General features: G+C 37.6%; 1 protein-coding gene across 2 annotated transcripts in view; it reads left to right on the forward strand.

Annotated features, from left to right (window-relative positions):
* The window catches only part of grik4 (glutamate receptor, ionotropic, kainate 4), a 397,525-nt gene that overhangs the window by 232,872 nt on the left and 151,989 nt on the right, over positions 1-12,664 (forward strand). For both annotated transcript variants that reach the window (XM_084125539.1, XM_084125538.1), the window contains exon 4: positions 11,490-11,654. In XM_084125539.1, the coding sequence (XP_083981665.1) occupies positions 11,490-11,654 (165 nt within the window). The remainder of the gene's footprint in view (positions 1-11,489; positions 11,655-12,664) is intronic.

The raw sequence follows: 12,664 nt of genomic DNA on the forward strand, positions 1-12,664 counted from the left end.
GCGCCCCAGCAGATGATGTCATGTCTATCGCCGCATCACAAGGTGGGCTTGAGTCATCTGGAGATGAAGACTCGGCTGTGCTGCCTCCTTTGGGGGTGCCAGCATTGCCCGAGTCTGATCCAGAACTGACTGCCATGTTTTCCCGGGCAGCTGCGAGCATGGGGCTTGTGTGGAACCCTTCGCCTTTGACTTCTCGCGACCGTTCAGCGGCCTCTTCCACCTTCTCTGCCCTCGATGAGGCCGCGGCCAAAGGGTACACTGGGGTCCCCCCAGCGTTCTGTGGCGATGCAACTGTGTCCCCAGAGCGCCTTCACCTGGCGTGGCGACCCAAAGCACCCCTCCAAGGCCTGTAGGTTTTCGTCATAAACAGTCCGTTAATCACAAATGATTAGTGCAGTTTCGTTCTGCTTTCATTTGTAGTGGTTGCGCCAATGCGACTGCTAACAACTGCTAACAAAAATTTGGTCGGCAGGAAAAATGGTCCAACGAATTGTTCGGTTTGTAATGAGTACCGAACCGAAAGCCTCGTACCGAATGGTTCAATACAAATACGTGTATCGTTACACCCCTAATATACATACATACATACATACACACATACACTCACCAGCCACTTTTTTAGGTAGACCTGTTCAACTACTTGTTTATGCAAATAACTAATCAGCCAATAACATAACAGCAACAAAATGCATTAAGGCATGTAGACATGGTCAAGACAATCTGAAGTTCAAACTGAGCAGTTAAGTGACTTTGAATGTGGCATTGTTGTTTGTGCCAGACGAGCTGGTCTGAGTATTTCAGAAACTGCTGATCTACAGGGATTTTCAGGCACAGCACCTCCAGGTTCTGTGGGCAAAAATACCTTGTTGATGCCAGAGTTCAGAGGAGAATGGCCAGACCGATTCGAGCTGAAAGAAAGGCAATAGTAACTTATAACCACTTGTTATAACTGAGGTATTCAGAAGAGTATCTCTTAATGCACAACACATCGCACATTGAAGCAGATGGGCGACAGCAGCAGAAGACCACATCGGTGCCACTCCTGTCAAACTGAGGCTACAATTAACACAGGCTCACCAAAATTGGACAATATAAGATTGGAAAAACAGTGACTGGTCTGATGAGTCTCGATTTCTGCTGTGACATTCAGATGGTAGGTTCAGAATTTGGCGTAAACAGCATAAAAGTATGGATCCATCCTTCCTTGTATCAACGGTTCAGGCTGGTGGTGGTGGTTTAATGGTGTGTGAGATATTCTTGGCACACTTTGGGCCACTTAGCACCAATTGAGCATCGTTTGAACACCAAAGCCTACCTGAGTAGTGTTACTGACTATGTCCATCCCTTTATGACCACACTGTATCCATCTCCTGATGGCTACTTCTAGCAGGATATCATGCCATGTCACAAAGCTCAAATCATCTCAAACTGGTTTCCTGACAATGAGTTCACTATACTCAAATGGCTTCCACAGTCACCAGATCTCAGTCTAATAGGGAACTTTTGTGATGTGGTGGAACGGAAGATTCACATCACGGATATGTACTGTAGTCAAAAAAATTGCAGCAACTGTGTGATACTATCATGTTAAGATGGACCAAAATCTCTGAGGAATGTTTCCAGCACTTTGTTGAATATATGCCATGAAGTATTAAGGCAGTTCTGATTTTAAATGTTTAAACTGTTTTCAATGTTAATATATTTTAATGTGTAATTAATTCATGTGATGACAGCTGAATTTTCAGCATCATTACTCCAGTCTTCAATGTCACATGATCCTTCAGAATTCATTCTGATATATTGATTTGCTGCTCAAGAAACATTTCTTATTATCCATAATATAATATTTCACTGTATTTTACCTTTTTTTCTTTCTTTTAAAAAATATTTTTTAAGGAGTACTGCAGGTCACACCACAGTACATGCCAGCTTCATGCCACAACATGTAATTAGGATTCATTGAGGCTGTTTTCTCACCTAGGGCACCAGGATCACCACCGGGCCACTAAAATGCCATTTTAACCCTACACAAAATTGCCGTCTAGTCTACAGGCTCATCAGTCAACACTCTACAGTCTCTGTCTGAGCTCAATGGCCCGTGCGCTTTTACGTTAATAGCCCTACATCACTTTTGAGTCCTCATGCAGTTTTCCTGTCATCCCTGCATCACATTGCCTCGCTTTTTTGTGGCTCTGGCCTTCTCCCATCTATGTGTGAAATGAAACATAAGCACGGCATTTCCACTATAAACACCCTTCTCGCACAGTGTACAGTCAGGTATTGTTTGCTCTGTTGGCATCCGATTTTGTCTGTTGTTTTACACGGGTCTGGAATCATCAGCTGGAGTCTCTGGAGCCGTGAGAGTGTGGGGGTAGGTGTGATTCTGCATTAAACGCTAGAAAAAGGTCTACATGGTAATGTGTGTGCTTGTTTTTGGTGATGTTACGGCAAAATGTGTGCAGGCAAAATAACAAATCCATAGGTCAGGCGTAAACTCCAGAGAGGCTATTACTAAAACCTGATCTTTAGTGGATGTGCAACCAATCAAATTTAGTCCACTGCAATTCTCCATCACACTTGCCATGTGAAAAAAAAGATGAGGGGGGACGATTTGGTGCTTAGCTTTGATAATGCTCTATATGGAGTGCACTTTCCGTGCAATGTAACAGGGATTTGTATGCTTAGCCTTCGGTTTACTGTAGGCAAGATAAGGACAGAGAGCAGAAAATGAGAGAGAGCGTTAGTCTTCATCGTTAGTCTGGGCATGCTGCTATTGCCTGACATGTTTTGTACACTTCATCGCAGGAGGGAACGTCATGACCAAGTAAGGGAACAATCTTTAATTATTGTGATTCGTGTTATTCAGAAAAACACAGGTGGGAATGAAGACAAGTATTAATAAAAAGAGGTTGGAGAAGTGATTGTGTTAGTAAAGGATATGTATAGGTACTGTACATATAGAAAAGCACAAACAAAACAAAAAATAATACTTTCTACACTATCATATGGTCACTATCTCTTTTTACACTATCAGGTCCTCCTGGGGAGTTGGGAAGTCATAGATACAGCGTCAGGTGCGTTCAAGTCACTTTGGTTGGAGCAAGATGGTGATCTTTTTTTTATAAAAAAATCTGCAAATATTTTTAACTTTAGAACACACTCAAATCCACTTCTTGCCAAAAACCCTTATTGATTGACCACTATTCTGAATAATCTTTTTTTTCTTCTTTTTTTTCTGGATAATGTTAGTAGCTTTAATAACCCCTTTAAATTGGAATTCAAGTTAGACCTTAAGAAAAAAAAAAAAAAAATTTTAATTATAGGTCAATAAAGTCAAACTCAAAGAGCACTTAATCTAATGTATTATTTCTAATAATCATGCACTCTCTGTTCTATATAGAACCTTAATGGGTTCTGACAGGCGCTTCATATATAGAACCTTTTAGGGGTTCGGTTATGGGATACTTTTATTGTTTTTTTTTATTAATTTTGTTTATTTTTTATTCTAATTCAATTGTATGATTTAAACAGCTCGTAATCACAAAAGAAAATAAATAACCTGTTAAACATGAAAGTATTATGCAATCATTTAAGAAATTTTTCCTTATACAATAGAATCTTTTTGGCATAAAGTCAAGAAAACATGGTTCTATATAGAACCCCATTGAACCTTTTTTTTCCTAAAGGCTGATTCATACTGCACCGAAAGACGCCGACCTACGCAGACAGTTACCAGATTACAGTACGTCACTTCTCAGACATTCAACGACCCGACAAACACTGATTCAACATGTTTAGTTGGAGAAAACAAGCTCCAACATATGCCAACAGACACCGACCTGTTAAAACTGATCCAACAATGTATTTGTTATGTATTTGTTTATCTTCTTGAACACAACAAAAAAAGTAAGGCAGGACTTAATTTTGTCCATCGGGAATTGATTGGATCATTGGATGGTTGTGGTTTGCTATTGGACAGGTTGTCCCTCCCTCTCATCAGGAAACACGTCATCAAAGAAGAGAAAAGAAGGGAAGTTATTTTGATTAAAGATTACGAAGGCACATGAATTGTAAAAAAAAAAATACTGATGTGCACAGATAAATCATGTATAATAAATACTGCAATATTCCATTAAAAAAAAAATATATATTATATTTTAATTTCATGGTGACTTTAAAGCAATGTTAACTTAATTGGTTTTACTTTAAAAAGTAAGTCTACATGCCATTGTTTACATTAAATTTGATCATACTTATATGTGACTTTTTAAATACAGAATTCACTGTTTCCTGTAGCAGGTAGAAAGGTGGGACAAAGTGTCACTGGATGGAGCAGAGGCAGATCCTGGGCATTGTGTGCCTCTCCTTATCCTCTATAGTGATAAAGGGATAAAAACAGGCAACTGAAGATGTAAACAATTATCCCTGCACACGCATCCCAAGGGCTGCACTCCAATGGCAGGCTGGATGAGCAATTGGTGCCATTAATACCATCATTATTCCCCTGTCTCTAATGGCCTCCCTTAGTAAACACACACACACACACACACACACACACACAATTACAGCTAAATGCAGATTCCAATGAAAGCACAAACACACTCAGACACATAGATCACCCGGTCATGATCAATGAGAGAGAAACTTTCTTACCCTTTTCCTGCTCATTTATCATTTATCTGAAAAAGCTCTAGTGTATGCCATGCTCTACAGAAATAGCCACATAAAACTTAAAACCATGAATTGCAGATTCTTTCACAGCTGAAATGTTAGAGCCAGGGTGTCAGTATAAAGTCTAATGCCTGTAACTGCGAGTCTGTGTCCCAGCAAATGTTAAATAATGCAGACTGCACACGACAGCCCAGTTTTTCCACATTTAGCTTAAGTGAACATTGAAATAGATTCTGCACTTTTATACATTTGAGTGAAATAATTATTTAAAGAAAGAACATTTAAATCAAGACCTAAATATTGAGCAATTGGAATTTTATTTTACTACAAGCACTTTTATGTGCCAGGGGTTGATTTTATTAAAACAAACTTATTCTTGTTTTATCAGGAAAAACTGATATATTTAATATGCTAATCTAAACATTTCAGTATTATGTGAAAGTGATTTATATACATTTTTACAACTTATTAAGGATGTATATCCATTATTAGTGTACTTGGTTACCAAATAAACAGGAATGTCAGTAAAATGCATACTTGAGTGTGAAGAAATATATGTGAAGAAAATATATGAAAAAAGTCTAAATTAATATCACAGAATATTTTAGTTGTGAGTTATTCCCTATCAAGCTGTAAGTGTCAACTTATGCAAAAAGTGTGAAAATATATAACTGTGTTTTTAGGATACATGTTCTGCTAATAAAATTAGCATGCATTAGCGTCTCTGATTTCTTCAATGATTACCTTACCATTCATGACATTTACATGACATTTTTAATGCCTGTTTTAATTAAAAATGTGAACATATGCATTTGATTTAATCACATACATGCAAATAATTTCACACTTTTTTTTAAATAAAGATTGGAAATGGAAATGTAATGGAAATGTCGGAACCATTTTAACACTTGCTCTTTTTTGAGTGCTGTTTGCAGTGTCAGTAGTTTATTGGCCACTCTTTGCTCTAAATCATGTAGTGTTTGAAAACAATTCATTTTAATTACTCATTTGCCACATGTAATTTATCTTATTCGCTTGCCAATTTGACAACACAAAGTCCTTAAAAGGTGTAAAAATTACTTTTTTTTCCACACACACAAAAAGACAAGTGACTGTGAGGTCCATAAAGCAATCAGCGTTTTGATTTACTGGGACCTTACGCCCTTCAGCGATGGATTCTGTCGTCAACGGCTTGCCCAGGAGCTTCGCTAATTAGCGTCATTGCTGAAATTAGATGAGACTTGCTTTGGCGAAAATAAAAATTTAATTAGAACCCGTAATTAAAAGTTGATTTACGTGACAGATCATTCCCATTCAAAAATAGATGATATATCCATTTAAAAACCCTCAGTGCAGAGAAGATCCATACAGAATAACATGTGAACGAGGCCTTCATCAGCCTATTTTTATACAAACAATCCGCCTTTCCAGATGGAGAGGAATGCGGACCATTAAACATTATTGATAACATTAAAATCACTTTTGTCCCAGCTTAATATTAAACTGAATTTAAATCAGATTTAAAAATATCCTGCTGATCTTTCATGTAAAGGAACGGAGAGGTGGAATACTAATATCTAGTTTATTCTCATCAGTGACAAGGGTAAAAGGCCAGTCAATAATAAAATCAAACAACCTTCGAAAGCATTTTAAGACTCACTATTCATCATTTGACAGTGCAGATCCCTCTGTAAAACCGTGATGTTGGCCTCTGAAGTGCTTTATCTCCCTGGTCTTTACTTTTGCTGTAGTTAGATCCTCTTTGTGGAATGAAGTGAAGAGCAGATCTGAGTAGATCAAATCTGATACGTGGATTCCAGGGCTGTCTGTGTTAATTTAATTGATTTGTAATGTCATTTCATACAGTTGATTGGTTCATCAAGCAGAGCAACAATTGACTGCATTATGTAGCATATAGAATTCCCCTAAGATTCAATATGTCATGGTAAAAATGCCCCTGTATGAGTTTTTGTCTCTCATTTATAGCATATAATAGGTCTATAGTTAAGCAATATCACACAAGTAACGAGCACAGTATCTCACGAGTGCTGTTTTTTCCCGACAAGCACGAGTGTAAATGTGATATTGTTTTATATTATAAGAAGTTAAAATTGTGTTATGATTTAGACACAATATTTTCTGTGTTTGCCAACGAAAATATAACATGTAAAGCCAGAGCAGAACTATTGTGCATCTCTGAGTTTTATATCTGAATGAATAGGCATTTTGAGAATCAATGGGGTGAACCAATGATTTAACCCATTCATAAAGAGAGCTATTCCTGAATGAACAAATCATTTAGACATTTACCACCACCTACTGGTTGTTTTAGTTTCTTATTTAGAGTACCACTTCACTACATAAGTTGATGACTTCTGTAAGTTCCATCATTTGAGTTTTGGAACAATGGATCCAGAAAGACATGAAGGAAGAGATCGAGGAGGGATAAGGAGGAGGATGAGGATGAAGGGCAAGGGCAAGAAGACAAGCAGTCTCAGATGAAATTCAAGCCACTCTAGTTGCCCATCTTTATCAATGGTATGACTATGAGGGAGGCTGGGCTACGAGTAAGGCCAAATTTGAGTCGGTTTACCGTCGCCTCGAGAACCTTCAGGGAGGTGTGGTGGCAAACAAGATTCTATCACTGAATAAAAGACAAACATTTCCAATAGTCTTTGATGAGGTGTATTTTCTTGCAAGAAAAGGCCAGCAGTCGTACAGTCACACAGAGTGGCTGCAGAGTGTGACAGTGAAGGGAGGGCATCCTTTCTCCTTTATAGTCTTGCCTCTCAGAATGTTATCTTTCTAGGCAAATGATGGTATTTCAACAATATGTGGAACATTCTAAGACGTGTTCATCATATTGTCTCCTTGAGTGGAGACCCTCCTGTCACGTTCCAACACTCTTTACCATTCCAATACAATTCCATATTAGAATACGGTTTGTGTGTGCTCTTTTACTGTCATATGATGGTTACACACATTTTACTGTAAGTAAATATAAAAAACAATTTAGAGGAGAGAATAAAAAACAGGGAAAAATGTTTGTTTTGTTTTGTTTTGTTGTGTGTGTGTTGTACTGTGTAGTACATGAATGAATAAAAATGTGCCAATGTATCCATTGGTTGTATCTTTTGTGTTCATCATGTGAAAAGGTTTGTGAGGGGAGAACCACAAGCAACATAACTTACCAGTTTTGGAAATGTTGTTTTGAATTTATTGCACCAGTGTGTTAGACTATGTTGTAGTGTGTGTGATTTTTAGGGCTTGTGTGTCCTGTCTGAGGGCAAAGTTTGGTTTTTCAGCAAGAGTGAATGGTTTTGAGTGTAGAGCTTCATTTCGACATGAAAATAGGATGTTTGGGGAATTGGGTGAGGCGTTATGGATTTGTGTTTACAGTTTTGAGAATACGAGGCATAGTTTCAAGAAATGTGTTTAAGCAATCGAGAAAAACTGTAAAATCCAGCATATACTAGCAATACCTCCTATATCCACATAGTGTACAACATCTAGCATTTTTATGTTTAGTAAAAGTTAATGAGTGTGCTGTAATGTCATTAATGTTGACAGTTTATTTAATGATAATCAGTCTTGTATAATAGCTGTATAAATGTCACAATCAAGACTGCTGCTTTGATGCTCTTCAAGCCTCATTTGGATCTAGCGTTTTAAAGGGAAAAGCATATTAAATGGCAGTTAGTGCGCTTAAAGGTGATGCAATAGTCCATTTTATTTGCATTCAGTCAATCTGGTTGATTAAGTGTGTGATGGAGCTTATTTAATAGGCACTTGAACAGTGGACAACCCATTTGAGTGATGAGTTCCTCCATCCTCCATGGCTGGTCTGTTTAGCCCACTGTTAGCCAACGGTCCCATGAGAGCAGCAGCACAAGGTGATTTTGAGAGTTTAGTAGTTTTATTATGGTGGCAATGTAGTGTTGAACGGGCCTTTGGGACATACTATAAACCCCCATGTATTGTAACATCTAATGGTTTGTTTTAGTGTTTCTATAGCCTGCAGGATACGTAGTGGTTTGTGAGCTACACAAGTTAATAGGTAGGTAGAAGAAATATAGTGTAAGAGAATCTAACTGTAAGAGACAGAGTACACATTAATTTGACCTGTGTCAAATCAAATGGTCTCGCGTCATTTACCTATGAAATAAAGGCCTGAAAACTCTTAAAGCTAATGGCATTTAAGAGCTGTGGTGTTTATGTGAGGTTTGAATCCAGCCTGCGCTACTGTAAATGCAATTGTCCAATCTCCATTTTCTGTCTTGCTTCATTTACCTATCAAATAAAGGTCAAAACACACAAAAGTTTCTGTCTTTTAGGAACTGGGGTGCTTTTTGTAGCTACAGGTTTGAATTGGCCATATCCAGTCATATCCAGTTTTCCAATCTTTAACGTTGCAATTTCAAATAAAAGTCCAGAAGCATATGTCATTTAGCTGAGGTGCTCATGTTTTGAGTTAAAGATTTCAGTCTGGTCTGCGCCTTAATTAATTTCATAATCTTTTACATTGCAGTTTACTGTCTATCTTCATTTACCTATCAGTCAAAGGCCAAAAAGCCCAAAAGCTTCTGCTATTTCAGAGTTGTGGTGCTCATATAGGAAAAACAGGTTTGAGTCTGACCTGCAACTTGTCAGATTCCTCTGTCTTTACTTACCTCCAAAAAGGTCATATAAAAAAATATACATTTACACATACAATTGAATTTAAACACATATTGCTGCACATGCATTTCTGGATAGTATCAAGATGCGCTAAGGCAAGGACAGTGCTGGTCATACCATAACCATCAGCCCTGGTATCCATGTACATTACACAATGCGTTTCATGTCCCGGCACGCGCTGCTGCTCACCATCGATTCCTCTAAAAGGGTCAGCAGCTGAGCCAAGACTGGAAGATTGAATAGAACCTCGGCTGCAGCGGACCTCCACACTGCTCCGAGTCTCATACCGCAGTGCCTTTAAAATGTCATTGCCCCGCAACAGATCTCCCTCTCTGATATTTTTACCCTGCGCTAGGATTCCATTTAGCTCTGGCAATACCAGTTTCTTGCTTTGACATCTACATTTGTGACCGCGGATTGGGGACAAGAACAGAACCTCAGGGCTCAGTGCGGGCCAGTGTTTCCATTTGGTGCTCTTTGTTGTGAGATTTAGGGGTAAATGCTGGGAGAATTGGCCAGTTTGAGCTTTCTCCACTTGTGCTGTGGGAAACAGCCTTTTGCTATTGGCTGCGACAGAGAAGAGGGGGTGTGGGAAGATGATTTAGCTTAGTGTTGGAGATGGACAGTCTTCTGTATGGGCAGCCAGTACTGAAATTGCAATCATTTTTGTGGAGGATGAATATTTTAATGCAAATGAATGTATGCTCTAGTTATGCATTTCCCGTGGACATTCACCATGACAGGTATTACGGATGGGAAAACATCTGTAATGAATGTGGCTTTGCCCCTAAGGTAACAGTGCATTAATTGATAAATACTTTGTTTTGTTTTTTTAATAGCCACTGTGAGTTTGTGGGAAAGACAAAAATCTATGTTTTCTCCTCGCAGAATGCATTAGCTTAAATTGGACCCCTGTATATAGTAATTTAATTGCTTTTTACCCAAAAGCACATTAAAATTGCAGTGTGTGTCTTAACTGCCATCACTGCTCTGCCGCAAGCGAATACGTTTAATCTCATTTACAACATACTGCGGATCTCCATTTACCATCTCTAAACAAACATCTTGATATTTATGGCAGTCTTAAGTGGATTGTTATTTATAATGCCCTTTTTTAATAGGAAGACTCTCACGGCTGATTCGGTCTTGTTTGAATTAAATCATTAAAGCATTCTGAATCACAGATGTTTCATTTATGCATTATGAAATTTGTTTTGGGTTTCTTTATGATTGTACAGTCAAAGAATCAAAGTCTAAGAAGAGGTTTGTGCTTACTTCCACTGGAATATTTAGCATGATCTCTTCTAACATACTGTTGTTGTCAGGGTTTGACAACTGGCATTAAAAAAAATCTTGCACAGTTCAGTCATGTCACAAAATCAGAGTCACTGAAGAGCTAATTATGTGTTGGCTAGGATAGTTTCAAAATAGGTTGACATTCATCAAAAGGGACAGACGTTCACCTATAGTTGTGTTGATGTGATGTCAGGGGCTTGCATAAAGCTTTCTTTCTGCAGTTTTGTATAAAAAGCAGGACTTCTATTATTGAACAGGTGTCAGACATCATTAGGCTTTACTCGCGTCAAATATTACGGTGATAAAAATCTAAATGGTATTTGCTTTACATACTGTAGATTTTAATATCTGAGCGTCAGATTCTGGCTGTGGCATATAGTGTTGCTAAACTTTAAGTCAAATCACCATGGACTAGTCAAATTCAAAGCAGATTGAACATGGTATGTCTTCACGAAAGTGGGCGTACTTACAATAATAGCCCTAGTGACTATAAACATAGTGAATTCATAGGATATTGTCTCTTTACTTTGCAACATTCTGATAGAGTCATTCTATATGCTACGCAAGCAAAATATATGGAGCACTTGTGTCGGTCTCACAACAAACCTGTCAAAGAACAGCATTGATCTCGTCTACTGTAAGCGAAGCAAAGAATGCGCTTTTAATATGCGCACAAGACGACCCAGACACTCTTGTTTCTACATTCCCATGATTCCTCATTGTGTTGAATGATTTCTGTTGCTTCTTGAGGATTTCTTAATCTCTTTTGTCATAATTCTGATTGTCAGAATATCTGCTTTTCTCACTTTCTGGGTCTTTCTCTGTCTCCTTGAACTATTTCCCAGCTGCCATTCTTGATGACCCAATGGAGTGTAGCCGTGGGGAGCGATTGGCCATCACTCTGGCGAAAGAAAGCATCAACCGTTCCAGCAACCGCTCCACCACAGGCAAACTGGAGGTGGACATCTTTGAGCTGCTCCGAGACAGTGAATACGAGACAGGAGAAACTAGTGAGTATTCATATATATTATAACATTTCAGAGGTTTTACATTCAGTGTAATTTTCATACATTACATCTAAAGAAATGTATTATATTTTAATATATTTTATTGAATAGTTTTATTTAATTTGTTTTTATATATATTTTAATATATATTTATATTACAGTATATATTCAATTAAATAATATATTAAATGGTGCTTTTTTGAGACATAAACATAAAAGTTTGCACCCTTGCATTTCTATAGATGAACAGGCAGTTATAAAACAAGTTGCATGCTGTATTTGTCCGATCAATGCAGTTAACCTCATAAATATGCAAATAAGAACATTAACCCAGGTTTACAACTGTACAGTGTCAAATCTCACTAACCCAGAATAAAGTATGAATAGTGGGAAATAGGGGTGGGCGATATGGCAAAAATATAATATGATATGCATGTGTGTCAGTACACTGCCTAATAAACCTGCTGCCGTCTGTGTCATTAATGACTGAATTGACTGAATAACTTTAGTAGCTTTAATAAGAATCATTGTATATTTAATTCATACAAGTGAGGTCTATGTGTTTTATTTTTACATCTATTCAATTTCTTGAATGCTACTATTAAATACACCTACTGTAGCTGAAAAATTAAAGCACTGTTTATTTTAATTGTACTTTATATTGTATTTTTGTCATTTGCATTTTTGTTCTTATTTTTTATAACAAAAAATAAAATAATAAAAATAAAGTAAGTGAAATAAGATTGGCCTAACTTTGGTAAATGGTCTGTCATTGTTTTTAGTTTTTATTTTATAACCTTGTAGTTGTCATTTTTAAAATAGGGGAAATAGTTTGGCTGTATTGCTCAGTGACTTGCAAAATAGTCTTAAAGGAGAAGTTCACTTTCAAAAAAACTTTTGCTGATAATTTACTCACCCCCATGTCATCCAAGATGTCCATGTCTTTCTTTCTTCAGTCGCAAAGAAATTAAGGTTTTTGATGAAAACATTCCAGGATTTCCCCCCATGTAATG

The sequence above is a fragment of the Abramis brama genome (assembly GCF_963993115.1).
Source record: "Abramis brama genome assembly, chromosome: 10".
Lineage (NCBI taxonomy): Eukaryota > Metazoa > Chordata > Actinopteri > Cypriniformes > Leuciscidae > Abramis > Abramis brama.